The 19,680-nt window shown below is 47.3% G+C and overlaps 1 protein-coding gene across 2 annotated transcripts in view; it reads right to left on the reverse strand.

Moving 5' to 3' along the window:
- Positions 1-19,680, reverse strand: part of LOC119395585 (phosphotriesterase-related protein) — a 328,646-nt gene that overhangs the window by 204,105 nt on the left and 104,861 nt on the right. For both annotated transcript variants that reach the window (XM_049416685.1, XM_037662564.2), the window contains exon 4: positions 15,126-15,281. In XM_049416685.1, the coding sequence (XP_049272642.1) occupies positions 15,126-15,281 (156 nt within the window). The remainder of the gene's footprint in view (positions 1-15,125; positions 15,282-19,680) is intronic.

Raw genomic sequence — 19,680 nt, forward strand, 5'->3', positions numbered from 1 at the left:
ACCACGGAAATACGTCATGGAAATACAGATGACAAAGAAAATTTAGAAGAAAAACTTTCGTTGATTTGGATGACCAACGACCTCTCGGTCTCTACCCACTGCACTACCAACGCTTGAACGGACTGACAACCAATTTTGGGGGCACCTATTTTCTCTAGCACAACGTAAAGCTAACTGGTCAGAATGTCTAGCCATGGAATGGTAACGTGGAAAACGCCGTGAAAGTTTTTCAACTTCCCTCGGGCTTCACCACTTCATCTAAAGCACCGATGCCCCCTTGGTGTTTTATTCGACCAAGAATGGATCTCAGTGTGCCAGGAATCCGAAAAAAGTCTGAGCTGTCGTCACCTGTGTCTCTGCTTCTTTTGCACGAGAGGTATGCGGACAGTGTATATATATATATATATATATATATATATATATATATATATATATATATATATATATATATATATATATATATATATATATATATATATATATAAGGAATGAAGAAAGAAACTACGACTTTCGTTGGTTTGGCACTGTATATTTTCACTAACGTTTCGTCTGGTGGACCGGACTTTGTCAAAAGCCTAGTCAAAAGCCAGACTTTGTCTTTTGACAAAGTCTGGTCCACCAGACGAAACGTTAGTGAAAATATACAGTGCCAAACCAACGAAAGTCGTAGTTTCTTTCTTCATTCCTTATTCTATCGGGGTCCGCGTGATTCTTTTCCCACTACTATATATATATATATATATATGGAACCATATATATATATATATATATATATATATATATATATATATATATATATATATATATATGCTTCCATAAACATCAAGTATTCGTCCTGTGCAGTGGTTGTCCCAGCAAGACCTATTACCATCAGCTTTAGGACGGACCACTCCACGATGTCGACAGCTGCGGAACTAGCTGCTCTGCGAGCTGCACTTTGTTCGATCGGGAACCACCTCAAGAATGGTCGATCTTCAGCAGCCCTACAAAGCAGCCCCACAATCTGTGCTATCTGCTCTGCTTCGCGGACCACACGAACAGCTCGTATTCCAAATTCGATGTCTTCTTCATACTTCACGTGAGAAAGGGTACCTCGTGACGTTTCAGTGAATGCCAAGTCGCTGCGGCGTCATAGGGAACAAACACGTCGATAATGCCGCTAGGGCAGCTCTTGAAAGCACACAGGAAGATACCATACCACTTTCAGGGTCTGACGCTGCCAGCAGTCATCGAGGGCTTGCACAGGAGACACAGATCACGCTCGCTCTATGGTACCCACCAAGCAGCCAAACCAATCAGACCAATCGTCAACGCCGCCAGCTGTACTCTTTGATGCAGCTATGTATGCCAACTGGACACCGCCGGAGAGAGGCCACACTGCTTTATCGCTAATGACCAGGGGTGGCATTTACGAAATGCTATTCCTTTCGCTTTGGAATGGCCGACAACGGTCTTTGCGATGCCTGTCACTGCGAGGAGACCTACAGCACATCCTGTGCGTCTGTCTGGTATATAATGTTCAGAGACAGCCACTGTCATCCGTTCTAGCGCACCTTGGCAATAAACAAATGTCTGTTGAAACTATTCTTGCATGTTTTCAGCAGAAGACATCGCAGCTGAAGGCGACGAAGGCACTTCTGAGGTTTTTAAGAGCAACGGACTTGGACAAGCGGCTGTGACAGTAATGTCGCGTACCACGGAAGAGTGATTGTGTGCGTGCTGTGTCTCTTTCCCTCTACACGTTTCAATCTCCCTGTTCCCATGTGTAGGGTAGCAAACCGGTTTTGCTGAACTGCCTTACCTGCTCTACTATTTCTTCTCTCTCTTCTTTGAATCAGAATTTTTCTATCTGCGGCAAAGTCTTGTGCACAATTGAGAACGCATGCTGCAAACAGTGTTCAACGCGGAAATTTGGGCTAGTTGGTGGGTGTGGAACTTGTGCATGTTAGCAGCGCAGTGGAACGAAGACAATAGAAAGGCACACGTAGACAGGACGGGCGCCCGTCCTGTCTACGTGTGCCTTTCTATTGTGTTCGTTCCACTGCGCTGCTAAGATGCACAAGTGCAAACAGTGAGTGCGAGAGCGGTTCGTGTTCGATCGCGGCGGTTACTGCACATGCGTGCACTCCGCGCACATGCGCGCCGACTCGACTGGCGGCCGCGAAGGCAGCGCCACTTCTCGCCATGCAACTGTGTAGGCAGCGCAGAACAGAGGGGGGATATATAATGATATACATACTCTAATTTTCAGTACTTATTATGGTGCGCATGACAGCATCAGACTACGTGACTACGCACAGCAAAGTGACCGACTTCATAATCCAGCTTGAAGACTATTCCGCTAGTCTGCGGGACATGCCGGTTTTCGTTACTTTTAAGCACGATTTAAAAATATAAATCCTACTCATAACGCGAAAAGGATGCTGGAAACTGTCACTATATTTCACGGTCTTTTCATTTCTATCAGGAGTAACGTTCTGCCGAGTTGTCGGTCCCTTTAAGCATCAGGCTTCACAAGCGCCTCCTTATACCTCTAACAGCTTCTCCAGTTACTTTAGTTGGCGAGGGGCGGTGTGGCCATCTGGGATCGGTGACGTGAAGTACTGCATCATGATCATTCATGTGAAATACTGATCATCCTCATCCAAGATCAGCTTAGCTCCGGCATTTGCAGAAGCTAAACTTGGAGGTCACGTCATGACACAAACGAGTGTCGACAGTGAGCGCTTCGGTAGTTTCAGCTTTCGGTGCGCGACCTCCACGAGCGGGGCGGTGGACCATGCGGCGGCATGTGGTCACAAAATTCCCTTCTTTACTTCCTGCAAGTTATCCTGTTCGGTCTCGCCAAAAGGCTTGATCCGAAATCTTGCTTCGCTATAACCACGAGTCTGCCTACTGACACGTGTACTATAGTGGCTACAGTATCTCAAATGGTTCATGGCTACCTTGCGTTCTTTGTGAAAATAGGGTCTAAGGCGCCATCTACTGTGACTACGTCATTGGAATTGCCTGCTGAGCTACAGCTTCAGTGGGTACGGCAGACCAGGCAGCGGCATGTGGTCACAAAACCCCCTTCTTTACTTCGTGCAAGTTAGTCCCATCTGCAGCAGTTTTTGTAGTGATTATCGTGGCCTTCTGGTCCTGCCGTGCCCACAACAGTGTATTATGATTGCCTATGATATATTCTCTGTGCGTACGTTTCTTTTGCAAGGCAATGGGGAGACTAGTCCAGGCCCTACAACAACAGAGATGCAACTTGATAGGACGGCAGCATGGGCACTAGTAGTTGGTGATTTAGAATCCTCATATTTGCATAGCACTAAGTGAGCAAGGACACATACACAACACAGGCGCTCACTTCAACTAAGTTTTGTAGCGAGAACGCCAGCAATATATACACATGATAACACCAGCACAACCGCACAACCTATTGCATCACAGCCAGATACGCGATTTCCTTTTTGGCTAGGGCAACGGATGGCATGCTTACGCTGAGCTCACCCAGCTGTTGCATTTGATTGGCTTCTATGATCTCACGCATGAGCTGTTCACGATGTTTCGCGACAACGGTGCACTTTTCAAATTCCTCTTTACAACCAGAATGTCTACAATGTATGCCGAAATGGCCGTGAACAGCTGCGTTGACATGATAATAATGCTCCTTTAAACGCTCGTTCAAGCATCTGCCCGTTTGCCCAACGTACTTCTTGCCACGAGACAACGGGATCAAGTACACAACGCCCACTGCGCAAGCTGCGAACTGCCTCTAATGTTTTGTTATGGAAACGCTCTTACGTGTGGCTTGGGCATTCATGCGCTTACAAAGCGTTGATAGTTTTTCCGGAGTTGAGAATACAAACTTAACGTCTACCTTGTCCCCTATTTTTTTCAAGTTGGGCGAACTCTTATGCATGCGACATAAGTGGTATTTCCTGAGCTTGTGCTGGTTTCGGTAGCAGAAAAAATGCTTAGGACCATTAAACAAGGAGGTGAAGCGCCAGCAAGCTGTGCCACTAGAGATAATAAACGAGTCGCGGTGCTCCTATACCTGCATGAGATTTCGCACAACTTGGAAAAGATAGGGGACGTTAAGGCTGTATTCTCAGCTGGGATTCTCTTATGGCTATCATAAGTGCTTCTTTTCGCAAAGCTTGAATTCTGCAACTAAAACAGGCGCCCCCAGAAACTAAGCTTCATGCATTATGCCACGTGCGCTTCTTTTTGTTATTTTTATGTAAGTAGTGGGTCGCTGCCTTGCGCAAGCCGTGCCCTAATGTCTGGGAACCTTCCAGATTATTTTATAATCTTCTGATAGGCTTGAGGGCGCAAACGCGAGCAGTTGAGATTATTCTGGAACTAACGCAGCCACCACCGATAAGGCTGGAATATTCAATGCCGCATGTATAAATGCTTACGCGCCTCACTGCGCATCAGATTATTGAGGGCCGACGCTCCGTTCGCCGCTATTAGTATACAGCGTGCACTACTTCCAGATTGACTTTCCAGATTGCGTGCACTACTTCCAGATTGACTCCCTTTCCCGGCCACAATTTCGGCCAAATAAAGAGTTACGTATTTCCGAGTTCTGCTAGAGTCTTCACCGTCACAACCACGTGACAATATAAAGCCCTCATTAGGCCTAAATTGGAATACGCTTGCAATATCTGGGATGCTCACACCAACCACAATACCAATGCACTTGAAATGGTTCAGCGCAAAGCTGCGAGACTTAACGAAATTTTTTCATAATCTTCAATATTGGATTGCGCGAAAAAGACCAGGACAAAGGAGGAACACGGATGCATTGCACAGGCACTACTCGCAACGAAGCTTTATTCAGAAAAGTCTCCCTACATATATACACAGTACAGCGGCACGCGCAGGCGCACTGCACGTAACAGTCAGTCAACACTCACCAGGATCGGAAGAGCAAGACATATGCACATCATAGCCATCAGGTTTTTTTATTATTTACGTAGCACCGACACACCAACAGCAATCATGCATACTCGTGGAATACAAATTTGAAATTACGACGAAAAATACTAAACCCTAAATTTCTTTTTCTCCTTAAGAATTACAAACTCTCTTTCCATCCTGGTTCATTATTACGCCCGTTAACAACAAGACTAACCAGACAGCATAAAACTGGATGTTTAACTCCATATAAAACAAGAACTAACACCTTCGAATTTTCTATTTTTCCTCGCGCTATTGATGAACGGAACGCACTACCATTATCATTGATAGAATCAGTTGACTCAATTGACCAGATTATTTTTTTTATATTGGAACATTGTAATTGAAAGGTAAGTTTTGTTTCTTTATTTTTCGCTTCTTGGAATTCTGTGTTTTCTCTTGTAATTTTACCGCTCCTGCCTGGGCCCATGTGGGCCTGCAGGATGTTCTAAATACACATAAATAAATTTGCCGGAGCCAATAGCGGAGGTCACGTTCGGTGCAGCGGGACACAGAATGTCTCAAGCTACGAACTCTGGTCGTGGCGCATCGCCGGAGCTCATCGCGGAGGCCACGCTCTGCGCCTGACGTTCCTGAGGTGCTTTGGGGTATATGCATGAGCACAGGCGTAGGTTACCCTATTGCTGGGAAGCGCACACCTTGATGTTTCTCTCCTCAAATGACAACGCTCGGAATGAGTGCATATCGAGTAGCAGCGTCATGTTCTTGTCGATGCCATCTTTGCGCGAGATTCAGCATATGCTGTGTCCAGGTGTGTGTGAACGATTTCAAGTACCACAAATGTTCAATCATGATTTTTGGCGTTAGTTGTCGCGATGGAGACGCGCCACTAGGCGTCAGCGTGGGTGAATCCACGTCAAATGGTGCTATAGCTGCCAAACTCCAATAGGCTCTCATACGCCAATGTGCAATAGACAATGAACTATACTCTAAAAGGATTGAGCGTTGGGCGAGTTGGTGCTCCGTTACTACGAAAAACTGCGCAAAATAAACAGGGACAGATAAGACACACGCACAAGCGCAGAAAGACACACGCCTGCGCTTGTGCGTGTGTCTTACCTGTCCTTGTTTATTTTGCGCAGTTTTTCGTAAGAACTATACTCCTGTGAAGATACGGTTCACCTTCGTGCTATACCTATTCCTACGAAGGAGGGATCAGCCATGTTTTTTGTCAATATTTGCCATCCTTGGGTCCAAGATCAACACAATACGGATGTGCTGCCTGCGGTTCTTGTGTTGTCTGGGGTTGTCTACGACACTTGGTCTTCTTTCTACAACATACTGCACAACGTCACCTAGACTTTCCGCTAGGTACGTTGTTTTACCTCACATTCAGCGTGCCAAATTGCATTTTTTCCACACCTAGTGCTTCCCTTCACCACCACTCACGTTGTCACCCTGCACCCGTTTCCTTGTGTAGACGCATTCCACAGCATGGGACATGCAGGCGTACATGTGAAACAGCGCTTAAGAAAATAATCGTACAGCGATATGTCGATTTCGTTGAGGTCTCGACTGCACTGGCGCGCGGTCGTGGCATATAGGCCCCTCTTCCACGCTCACGCCTGCATTGTATCAGCCAGCCACCGACCAGATGGCAGAGGAGTTAGCGGCCAGGGTATCACTTCTCTGCCATCTGGCCGGCATAAGGGGAAGCCGGGATATCTTCTCCGCTATGAGCTGGAAACCGATTATTACAACTAAACGAGAGCTGCCGACAAGGCCATTGCAATAACCGGAATGGTGTGCTTAGCCCATTCCACAAGACCTGGTAGAGAATACCCAGACAGCTGCACTCGACGCATGGAACGAAGTATGCAAAAGGGAGGGAAACGAAAGTCGGTGGTTTGGTGCTAGTGCAGGAGAGTCTCCCACACGTGCCGTGGCAGACTATTCAACGCAGAAATTTGCGCTAGTTGGTGGCACCTCAGCTGGTGTCATTACACCAGCCTGCCCTTAGAGGCTGGCGACATTACTTCGTCCTTTCCCGGCCGAGGCCGACATAACAGCATGAGAAGTCAGGAACTCGCAGGAAAAGCATGCACGTTGCTGCACCTGCCGGGAATATCCCAGCAGGTACACAAAAAGGAACCCCACTTGGCTGGGCAGCTTTTAAATTCAGCGTCCGTCCTAGTTAAGATCTGTCCAGGCTGGTAGGAGGCTAGGCGTTTCCCGCTCCTAGGGATGCCTCTTTCTTATCGTCCGGAGACACCTTGCAACCAGGGAGGCCAACTTCCAAAACAAAACTGTTTATTAAAAGCAAAAAGGCAGGATCAGATCAGATCAACATACGTGACTGTCCAGCGGAGGCCGATGCCCGGCTCGCGCTCCCCCTCATCCACATACACACCCGTTTATAAACACTCGCGATGTGGGGTGGAACCATCGTATAAACTCCTGACTCAATTTCGGCCAATGAGTGCGTCATATCGTATGATAGAAAAAGAGGCGGCGCACCTTCAGTGTACACGCCCCCTTTCGAGCCCGCCTTCCACGACACATCGTTCACGTAAAACTGTGGGACACTTACAGCAGTGCCCCAGGGCTCTCCTGTTTACAACTTGCGTCCATTACAGTGTAGCTGGCCTGGCGCGGCGACATCACTCGCGAACACAACACTGGTTCGAATGTTGCCAACAATGTACAAGTTATTTCGCCCTTCGCCCCACGCAATGTCAACGCGGGACCTCTGCTCACTGTTGTCCTTTTGAAGTCATAGAACCGCGCCGCCGAAGAGTCCGCCTTGTCGGCATCCAGGCCCCATTCAGACAATGAAGCTGCCGGCAGGCACCGGGAGGGTTCGGGCTACTGCATGTGGCATGCCTACACGCGACGAGACGACCGCTGTACAGCTGGTCTGGCGCGGCGACATTGCTCGCAAACACACAAATTGGTCCGAGGGTCGCCAACAATGCATAACAAACTTCGTCTTCCGCGCCGCGTAACCCATGACCCATGCCTCTTATCTCCCCCGAAGCCGTAAACGGCGCACGTCGTCGGGGAGGCTCTTTGTCCACTCTCGTGCCCCTCCAGATGACACGGCGGTACGGCCGCGCGTCTTTGAAACTAATGGTTCTTTTACCGCAAAGCAGCAAACTATCGGACCACGTGAACAGTGGCGCGGGGTCGGCTGCGACTAATCCTCTAACAATCGGAGCACGTGTTCTGCGCAACTGCCCGAGGGCTCACTCGAGCTAACGTTCGGCTTGGCGAACTTTACTGTCATTGTCATCTCTTTTCCTCCCTCCAGTAGTTGCCGCATTTTCCATTCCGAGACGGAAGGCGGTCACTCAAATACTACGAAAGAAACAGCTTCAGGGAACAATGAGCACTGTAGCATTCTCGCTAACGGGCATGGCTCACTTTGTTATATGTATATCTACCGTACCCTCGACCGTATCGAGTACCTCCACCAGAAAATGTCACCAAGCTGACAAATAGGTGCTTCGACGATGTCACAATTCAAAAGTGAGAGCGTGGCAAGAAGCGTCTATTCTTCCAAAATAGCTGGCACCAAGAACATGCGCGCATCCACGAGGCCCAGAAGGTCGGCTATTCAAGTTGACAACTTATTTCGCGTCGATCTGGAACTGGTGTGGCGCCGACTCGGGGGAGAGGGGTGCAGTGAGCACGAAGATGTACCGTGTACGTGGGGCCAGTTGCTAGCGGATGAGTCGGCGCAACAGCTTGTGTCCTGTAACGCTTCCCAGCCTGGTGTATCCTTCTCAGCTGGACCACCTTCTTTCCCGCGTTACATTGTGCAACAAATAAACGAAAACTTTTTTTGCGCAACAGCTTCCTCGTAGTAGACAGCGATGTGAGCCATCCTCCGCCTAATGTCCCTGGCTGCGGATCATGTTCATTAAGGTTTTCATGATGATAAGAGTTCCGTAGAGGCAAAAAAAATCCGGCAGATCCCACGCACTGATCGAATCGATGTAATGCGAAGCAGCCAGCAAACAGATGCACACATCGCCTTGTTTGCCTTTGAGGCAAATGAAGTCATTCATGTCATGACATCCAGTTCACTGTATAGTGCATATTTGTCATGCATTCATCCACGTACAATATTTAAAGGGACACTAAAGAGAAACAGTGAATCCGTTTAGATTGATAAATTGTGCATTGACAACTATCATTTTGTTAATTTCACCATCATAGGTGTAATAATAAAGGAGATCATCAAGTTCAAAGTGTCATTTTTAAATTTCGCGCCAAAATCTCCACGCGTGACGTCACGGATTTCAAAGTGTATCTATGGTATTTTCACGCCATTGGCTCAACAAAATTTCCTGAAACTTTGTATGCTAACTCTGTGGCCCCCTTAGAGGACAGTGTACTTCATTTTTACCGTTTAGGAACTCCGTAGGCTCTAGTAGGCGCCCTCAAAATATGTGACGTCAAGGTGATTGGTGCGGAAGCTTCATGGTGGCGTCGCCACCCATATTTGCTTCTTGCACGATTTCTCGCTTACTAAGCGTCTTCTCGCAGAAAGCGTGATGCTTTTGGTATCGTGAAAGAGTACTTTACTAGAACGAGAAAAATCGTTTTGCTCTTTAGTGTCCCTTTAATATAATGAAACGTACGTTCTGGTATACGCAATGCATGACCTGTCGTTTATGTTTGTCACGCACTCATGTCATACCATACCAATTTTGGTGTATACCCAGTTAATAAAACATCCGGAAGCGCACCAAGAAATCGTGCCGTACATGACATGCATGTTGTGATTTCCGCGTTAGGACCTGTCATTTATGTTCGTTATACCATCACGTCACGCAGTACCAGTTTTGGTGTATATCAAGCTAGGGAAACCACCGTGAGCGCACCATGAGTGTGGCATGTAAATCGCGATGTACATGAAATGCATGTCATTATTCTCATATCCCCACCTGCCATTAGTGTTCATCATACAGTCGCATCGCGCAATACCAGCTATGGTGTATATCAAGCCACGGAAACGGCCGCGAGCGCACCATGAGTATGGCATGTGAATCATGCTGTATATGAAATCCCTGTCATGATTGTCACGTTAGCACCTGTCATTTCTGTTGATCATACAGTCGGGTATGTCGCGTATTTGATGTATGTCAAGATAGCGAACCGTCCGCGAGCGCACCATGATTACGGCATGTAAATCGTTCCCAACATGACACGCATGTTACGATTTGCGTGTTAGGACCTGTTACTTACGTTCGGCATACAGTGACGTCACGCAATACCTGTTTTGGCGTATATCAATCTAGGGAAGCGGCCGCGAGCGCACCATGAGCGTAGCATGTAAATCATGCCCTACACGACATGTATGTCATAATTTTCATGTTGCCACCTGTCATTTATATTCTTCATACAGTCACGTCACTAAATACCACTTTTGGGGTATACCAAGCTAGCGAACCAGCCGCGAGCGCACCATCAGCGTGGCGTGTAAATCATGCTGCACATGAAACGCATGTCATGTTATCATGTTACCACGTGTCATTTATGCTCGTCATACAGTCACGTCACGCAATACCAGTTTTGGCGCATGTCAAGCCAGCGAAACGGCCGCGAGCAGCTCACGAGCGTGCATGTAAATCGTGCCCTACACGACATGCATATCGCGATTGTCTTGTTACCACCTGTCATTTGTGTTCGTCATACAGGTATGTCATGCAATACCAATTTACGTTTATATCAAGCTAGAGAAACGGCCGCGAGCGCACCATGAGCATGACTTGTAAATCATGCCCAACATGACAAGCATGTCATGATTTTCATGGTACCGCCTATCATGTATATTCGTCATGCGGTCACGTCACCAAATACCAGTTTTGGGGTATACCGAGCTAGTGAACCGGCCGCGAGCGCACCATGAGTGTGGCATGTAAATCATGCTACACATAAAATGCATGGTATGATTCTCATGTTACCACCCGTCATTTATGCTCGTCGCACAGTCCCGTCATGCAATACCAATTTAGTGTTTATCAAGCTACTGAAACGTCCGCGAGCGCACCATGATCGTGGCATGTCAATCATTAAAGGCCAACTCCGGCGATTTTATGGCCATGTCAACATAATGGTGCTTTTATGTTCCTGAGACGCTCCTCACACGGGCCCGATAGCACAAACGCTCGGCAAATTGGAGAACAATTTTAAATAAGTAAAAAAGCGCAACAGCGAAATCGAAACCCAACCGAGCATACTGCCTTCGCGTGACGTATAAATGGGCAAAAAGCGGAAATCATGCAAGGCATGCCGGTCCCGCCAGCGCGTAGTATGAAAGCTGCGAAATCGGCGAAGAGCAGACGCTCAGGGGAATGGTGACACCGTCGGAAATATGTCTTGTGTGTGACTGACCGCGCTACGTGCACAAGCTCCTCGGAGCTGTCTAAAAATGACAGCTGCGCATCCTACGCATTTGGAGGCTAACTAAAATCGCCATTCCATTCCTCTTCGATAAAGTGGAACACACCTGTTTAGTTCTTTACTTGCCTGATTGCGCATTCCACCGCCAGATGGCGCAACCTGTCTAGGCTGGTCAAGTTTGTGGCGCCGCGATCAGGTAAAATGCTATCGCTCACAAGTTTGCGGATGAACTAATGCTTCTTAATATTGCTATGGGAAGAGTGCATAAGTTTGGCAATAGAGGCGTTCAAGATCGCGTTGGTGGGGCCGAAGGAACTTTATATAAGCCAAGTACGAGCGACCTTTCCCACCAACGTTACTAGACTAGACAACGTTGTTTCGCACGACGCGCAGCTCACCTTATACCGATAGGCCTCGTGCAACCTGTATATGTTACGGAAAGTGTTTCCGTACGGTATTGTTCACGCATGCGCACTCTTTAGCCGGTATGGTATTACCGCACTCTCCGTGCGGTAAACCAGCATTGCTAGCTAAAACACTCTAATATAGAGACGCAGCGTAATCGTTAGGTGCGAGTGTTTCGTGACTGCCAACGGCATGGGCGTCCAGAGGGGGGTGCAAGGGGGGGCAGCTGCCCCCCCCCCTTGGAATTTTGGATAATTTTCTATGCAGTAGCAGTAAGCTACACAGCTTGATTAGCACACTCCAGTCCCGCATATCCGCGTGAAACATCATTCAGGATTACCAGCCAACTTTGCACGTTACATACTGCTATGGACTAATCTTGCCGGTCATGTCACGACAATGAAACAAAAGCTACCTATGCTGTATGCCCCCCTCCCCCTCCCCCACCCTCTGCTGATGCACCCCCTGGAAAAAGTTCTGCGGACGCCCTTGGCCAACGGGGAATCGTGTGCAGCCCACAATGCCACACCACTTGCCACCCATTGCACACACTACCACAAGGAACTGAAATGCACGCGCCCAGCCAACGAAGCACTCGCCAAACACACGTGATTGTTGCCTTGAGTGTAGCAGACGCTCTAGGGGCCCCTCGGTTCCGTCATTTCCGCTTTGCCAAAAATGACTTCACGCACACAATGTCGCTAATAATTCTGGCAAGCAAGGTGGGGAGAGTCGGGACAATCAATAAAATTTATATGCAATGAATCTGCGTATCTCTAAGCTTGTAATTTGGCATAACTAAGGGGAACGTGAAAAGGAACGTACCCAGCGAATTTTATTCAGATCCACTGACGTCGAAAAATCGCCGGAGTTGGCTTTTAACAGTAAAAAACAGCGCTAAAAGACGGGATGAAGAGAGGACACAAACCACGGCGCTGGCTAACAACCAAATCCTGAGCCAACCAGCCCAAATGCGTACCGTAATGTAAATCATGTTCTACATGACATGCATATCATGATTTTCATGTTTTTTTTTATTAAATGTGTTTAAGGAGAGGTTGGTGCCTATACATGGCTCCGGCTACTCCTCTTCCCTTGCTTATTAATTAGCGTCACGAACTTACAAATAAAAGTACACTCACTCACGGCAGTGTCCATTGAAAAGGCACTGTGGGTTGAACTCTTCGGCAAAGTGCAAACGATTCTTGTGTGTCTTGTGTCTTGTGTGTGGACATTGTTGTCATCGCATGAACATTATGCATGACGTGTGATTTTCATGTTACCACCTGTGATTTATGTTCTTCATACAGTCACGCTGCGTAATACCAAATTTGGTACACGTAAAGAGAGCGAAACGGCCGCAAGCGCACCATGAGCGGGGCATGTATGTCATAGCGTACATGACACGCATGTCATGAGTTCACGTTCCCACCTGTCATTCATCTTCGCCATGCAGAAATGCTTCGTCGTACCACTTTTGGTATATATCCATATGATCAAACGGTCGCGAGCATCCCGAGACCATGTCATGTAAATCATGCTGTACATGACATGCGTCTCATGATTTGCACAATAGGACCTGTCACTTATGTTTGTATCTCAGAGAATCTTGTCACGCTATACCAATATTGGCATATATCAAGTTAACGAAAGGGCCGCAAGAGCACCAAGGCCGTGGCATGTATATCATGTCGTTCATGACATGCATATCATAATTTTCATGTTATGACCTAATATTTTCTGTTCGTCATACTGTCATGTTGTGCCATACCAATTTTGGTATACGCCCAATTAACGAAACGGTCAGGAGAGCACAATGTCGTAGGCGGTCAGACGGACGGACGGACGGACGGACGGATGGATGGATGGATGGATGGATGGATGGATGGATGGATGGATGGATGGATGGATGGATGGATGGATGGATGGATGGATGGATGGATGGATGGATGGATGAGTGGATGGATGAGTGAATGAATGAGTGGATGGATGGGTGGATGGGTGGGTGGATGGATGGATGGATGGATGGATGGATGGATGGATGGATGGATGGATGGATGGATGGATGGATGGATGGATGGATGGATGGATGGATACGCTCAAAGTCGCAGTAATTCGCTAAGAAATGCTCCGAATTTAATATAAAAGTTGATCTGAGGTGTGTTCGGCCTATGCGCCTTGTGGTGTCACAGTAGCAGAAATATTTCCCATGTGCAATGCTGTCTGGTAAGTGCACCGTATCGTCATCTAGAACATCGAAGTTATGTTATTTAGGAAGAGACGTACTCTCTCAGAAATGCACTTTGCCAGCGCGGTTTGCCTTTATAAGATGGCCGTTTCCTGGGCTCAGTGAACGAGTGGATTGTGGCGGGAAAGAGATTGAATTAAGTTCTGCCACTGCTCTTTCTAACTCATCCAATGCAAAATCATTGGTCTTGGAATAGAAATCATAACAGCGCACTCGCGAAGCACCCATTTTTCCCATATTAGGGGCGAAGGTCCTTAAAGCGGCACCCGTTCGTCCCCGTCGTAGTGCGTAACCAGTCTTAACGCTGAGTGTCGTGTGTGTTCCTCGGGTGGATGAGTGAGTGTTTGTGTGAGTGTTTGCGGGAGTCAAAGTTGCGCTGATCATCCTACACTATGTCGAGTAACCAACTAGCCCAACAAAAAGTTTTATTGAGTCTTAACGCTAGTACCAGATTTTGACCTCCAAGGTGGCGCCGGTGGGAGATTTCTCCTGTGCGTTGTTGAACAATAAAAAATTCGCAGCGTGCGCGTTAACTAAAAGCCGACTTCTTCTGTCTCTCATTCCCCATTAGCAGCCATTGGCATGTTCCAGTAGGAAACGTTAGTAGAAGTAGAAGTGTAAGTGTTAGCTAAAAGCCGACTTCTTCTGTCTCGCATTCCCCATTAGCAGCCATTGTTTACCTCCAATGTAGTGCCTGGTGAGATTTCTCCTGTGCGTGATTAAACAATTAAAATTCACAGCGTACATGTAAAATTAAAGTGAGCTGCAAGTCGCCATGACTCTCATCGACCCTTTAGTACAAACCGGCCCGATCTCACGTCGTTGATGATGTACTGGGCGTGAAGCTGCGCGACGCCGCCGCCAAGATCCTGCCGTACGAGAGCTTCGCCCCACTCATCATCATTCACCCCGTGGATATACTGTGGAATTATTTTTTCCTCAATTTGAGCTTTCAGGACAAACCAAAAGTTGCAAATATTGATTTGAGTTAATCAGGAGTGCGAGAAAGCACTTAGTGATCGACATATCTTCTTAATTAGGCTGTGATAGTTGCGGTTGCATAATAGATATGGTGCACGATATGTCACGCCTAAATGCACATGCTTGATTGTGGATATAAAGAGTAGCCAAATTTTCTCACCGTGCATAGGCCAACTGCATCCAAGCTCCCCAAGAACGCCGCACCGAGAATCAGTCCCGTCCGCTCCCTCGGTGATGTCTACGATGAAGTCACGCTCAACTTCTTCCAAGCTCTTGCTCAGCACGGAACTTCCGTAGTTGGCCCACACGTAGTAGCCTACAAACGAGGCATTCCTCATAACGTGCACAGCAGATACGACGCATAGTGAAGGAAGTTGAGCATTGCACTACCTGGATACATAATTGTTATTCAGATAGATGTGTTATCATCATTTATCGTTGCTGCTCATTTAAAGGTATGGGAATCGACAGCGCCCTCCCCTCTGACGCCTCGTTCACCGGCTGCGCGCGTGGCGGCCCCGCGCTGCTCGAAAGCCGGGAACCGCCGTTAAACGGCAACATTTGCGACCGTGACTACGACGACAGGCCCTTTTACAGCGAAAGCTTTTATGAGATCGCAACGACAGTGTCATGGAGAAAGAAGTATTTTATAAGGAGAATCATCTAGAACACGGCAGCGCGCGAGGGGGGTGCGATAGCGTGAAGGAGGAAATGCGGTTTTTGCCTGCTGCACGAAAGATGACGCTTCCGGCGTGTTGCCATCGCTTACATGCTCTTCTATGGACGTGAAGCATAACATTCGTGATACCGCATCGTACATTGCAAAATTTCTCAGATTTCAGTCTGCAGCATCAAATGGTACATGTGACAGGCTGCAGTTACTAATGACACTGCCAGAATTATAAGCCTTACGGCGATTGAAACGAGCTGCTAGTTGTGGCCCCTGGACATGCATGGGCCCCTCGCTCCTCGCTCGCATGTTGTGCGCACGCGTGCATAGGTGGCCTTGGGAGGGAAAGCAAAATGTCGCCCATTCGTTCCAGATTTGCAGGCTTTCTGTCTCTTTAGTGCTTTGAGTGGCTACCACGTTGCGACGGTGGCACTGACTTCTCGCTCTTTGTGCGCGCAACAAAGGAGAGCACTTTGCAGATTTCTAAATGTGCTCCTTCCAGATGGGGCGGAATTGTGTCGTGCCAAACTGCAACTGTGGGCAGCGCCTCCTCTATTTTTCTGTGCCTGGGCGAAGGAGCGGAGCGCAATGGGAACCGACCCGTCGGCGTTAGTGCGGCTTTTAGCCGCCGGGCGCCGCCACCGAAGTAGACCAGCCGTCGCGTCGTCGCTCGCGGAAACGAATACCGTGGCTGCATTCGAAGCTGCTATATGGTTCAGTTTTCGGCTGTATTCGCGTTGTTTAAAGTATAATGAAAACTTGTAAACTGGAATCATGAAGCACTTGTCCTTCTGGGCAACCAGCCCATTTCGAAGGCATGTGCCTTTCGCGGCTATTTGATCAAGACGCTCGCGCGTCGTCTGCTAGCCCGATTCCAGAGAGCGCATGCAGTGATGCGCGGAAAATTGTTTTGTCACCTTTACGTACGCTTGACAGAGAGTCGGTTATTGACTGTCTGAAAGTCGATTTTCGAAAGCAGCATTTGCCAAGAGTTAATACTGAAAGCTTGGGCGCTTAAAGTTCCCCGATGCGTGCTACCGTCTACTGGTGTAGCACGCTGTACGCAAGCCATCAGTTCATGCGCTAAATAGCATGAAATGCCACTTAGCTGCTTCCAGTGACAATGTACATAATGATTGTCGCTTGCTTCGCCGGTAGCGCATGTAGTGTCCATGGGCTCCGATTCTTCAGTTTCGGGACCTAATGTCAGCGCTGCATGCACATGGCGGCGATCACGAGGCAGCGTTGCTACTGGTACCACATGCATTCGTTGACTGTTCGGACGCAACACGGTCACGTTTAGGGATACTTGCCATGCTTGATTCAGTTGTTACTTTGGGCTGCACACGTGAAGGGTAGTCTGCAAAGAGTGACGCTACTGCATCCTTCGTAAGCCGCCGCTTCTTATATTCTATGAAATCTTCGCGTCGTAAACGACAGCTGCATATTCTAGTGTAGTTTGAAGATGTATTAGGAGACCAATTATCCCACCTAATTACTGCAAGCCACCTCTACCGAACGTCAGCGGCAGCTGGAAATTAATGGAACGACAGCTGCATAGTATATCAAGGCAAAAGCCTTAGATGCCTTATCAAACGCGAAAATTGACCGCCGGCGGCGTCAGCACGACTGATGCAAAAAATAATTACGTCATGACGTCATCATATGACGTCCCAAATCATAACATTTTGTGACATCGCCGTCACGTCACATAACGTGACGTCGTCATATTACATCTTCGCTTGGTCAAAATGAGCCGATCACGGAGGCAGTGCATGCCTCCGCTGATGTGCAGAAAGCTTGCACTGCCTCCGATCCTTGAGGCTGTAAGAAAACCACGTTATAGGCGCAGAAATATCTCGGAGGGAGGCAGGAAATGTTCAATACATTGACTAGAAGAAAAAGAAGAAGACGGCTTTCGCCTTTCAGCCGTGTTAGATGAATGCATAAGGGACATTGTGAGATTTTTTTCTTTATCAATAAAGGGAAATAAAAAAAAACCCCGCACCTCCCCGAAGGGGATCGTGGAGAAATGCGAATGCATTTGGGTGCACCCGATGAGTGTGCGATAATATAATGAAGACAGACGAGAGTGTGCACGTAGAGGCGTAATGCTCGAGTTGCATTGCGTTACACTTCGTCCTAGTGGTATCGTTGCCGCGAGAGATTCGACTTCACCGACTTCCATCGCTATCAAGACACCAAAGGGCGCGCTCCCTGCATGATCAGGGGCGGATTATCCAGGGTTCAAAGGGTTCAAATGAACCGGGCCCTCCGGTTTTAGGGGGCCCCCCAAGGGCCAGAAAAAATGGCCGACTTCGTTGTTTTGTTCGTAAAAGTTTAACCCACCTGCTGGATTCCCCTGATAGAAACAGATTGTCTATTTCAATAATCAATATACATGCTTCTAAGAGGTTGTTCGTTGCATAACGTGCATAATCTTGAAGTCAGCTCACAGTTCTGCAGTCTGTGGTAAAAACCTTTTACTCGCCCAAGACCATGCATCGTGTAGAGGGAAGGAGCTGATCCAGCGGATGGACACACAGAGCAGCCTGACGAGGATTTTAGCAGCTGCGGTCCTACACGCAATGCGAAGGCGCATAGAGTGGTTCCTGTTTGAAATATCGTCTAATGCGCTGAATGAAAATAACCGGTATGAAGCTGACGCATAGGTATGCTATAGTATGCTTTCATTATAGTGTAAACAACGTACCATAAAATATTTGTATGGTAGGGAACTTCCTGATTATGCCAGGACTCCGCAGGAGTAATGGTTCGATTCTTCGCTTCTTGCATTGCCGTTCTGTCTTAATTCCTGCTTGGTGGTTATATAGGGAAACTTAACAGACCATCACTTGGTAAAGGTTGTGCGCAGGAAATATCTACAACATATATCCACTATCTGGCCGCCAGCAGACCCTCACCGCAATTGCTTGAGCGTTGTCGTGGGGGTCTTCAACTGACCATCACTTTTGAACTTCTTTTAACACTCTTGAACTTCTGATTCGTGAAAAGCTTGAAGGTTTTTTCCCTGATGTCCATGTGGCTCTTAGAATTTTTTTGCTTAATGGTCACAAATTGCACTGGTGAACGATCATTCAGCAAACTGAAATTGATCAAAAACAAGCTTCGATCAACGATGACCGACAGCCGCCTCAGTGATTTGTCACAGCTGAGCGTAGAGACGGAGATTCTTAGGAAGGTAAATGTTGAAGAGCTGATCAACAAACTGTCTCAGCAAAAGACACGAAAACGCTTGTAGAAACGTACATACCTTCTTTCTCTACTTAAAAGAATAATGAAAACAGAGAACATGTTAATAGGTATACACGCCCCATTTCAAGGTTGCATTTCTGCGAAATAGTTCACCAATTTTGTACACTGTGTTTAAGAAGAAATATTTCGTAAAAATATCAAGATATTCCGCAGTTTAACCGCAGAAAAGATGTGTGCAATGAATGTGTTTCCTTCTCCTATAGCCCTATGAAAGTGAATATTGCCTGCAAAAATGTAGCCCTATTACATGTTTAAAAGCGACCGATTTGTGCATAAATGAAAATATGTGTGGTCGTTTTTCGAGTCTTATTAAAAACGTTTTTGTGAAAGTTCTACACGGATCTCATTTTTTATAGGCGCCACCTTTTCCGAAAGATTTGGCCCACCCCCTTCCCATATTGAAGATATTTTAATTTTAAACCATCTGTATTACTTGTTGTGATCAGTAGGCATACACAATATGCATAGTAGCACTATATTGAAATCCTGCCTTAGAAGAGCTTAAATGTGTGTTGTTGTATGAAATCAAAAGTAGCTAGACGATTGGTAGCGTATTTACTGTAAGTACGTGCGAACAGTTTCTGAAAAAGGCCCACCTGTCAACTTCGGCAGTGCTCGCACGCAGGCAACCAAAGCGTGCGCTACCGAATCAGTGAAGCTGAAGCAGATAGAGGAAGCTATTTTTCACAAAGGCGCTCCCTGATTTTCGAGGGAAGATGTCCTCTCTTGAAATAAGGGTAAACAACGCTATAGGTTAAAGGCCAACTCC

This window comes from Rhipicephalus sanguineus, chromosome 6 (genome assembly GCF_013339695.2).
Source record: "Rhipicephalus sanguineus isolate Rsan-2018 chromosome 6, BIME_Rsan_1.4, whole genome shotgun sequence".
Lineage (NCBI taxonomy): Eukaryota > Metazoa > Arthropoda > Arachnida > Ixodida > Ixodidae > Rhipicephalus > Rhipicephalus sanguineus.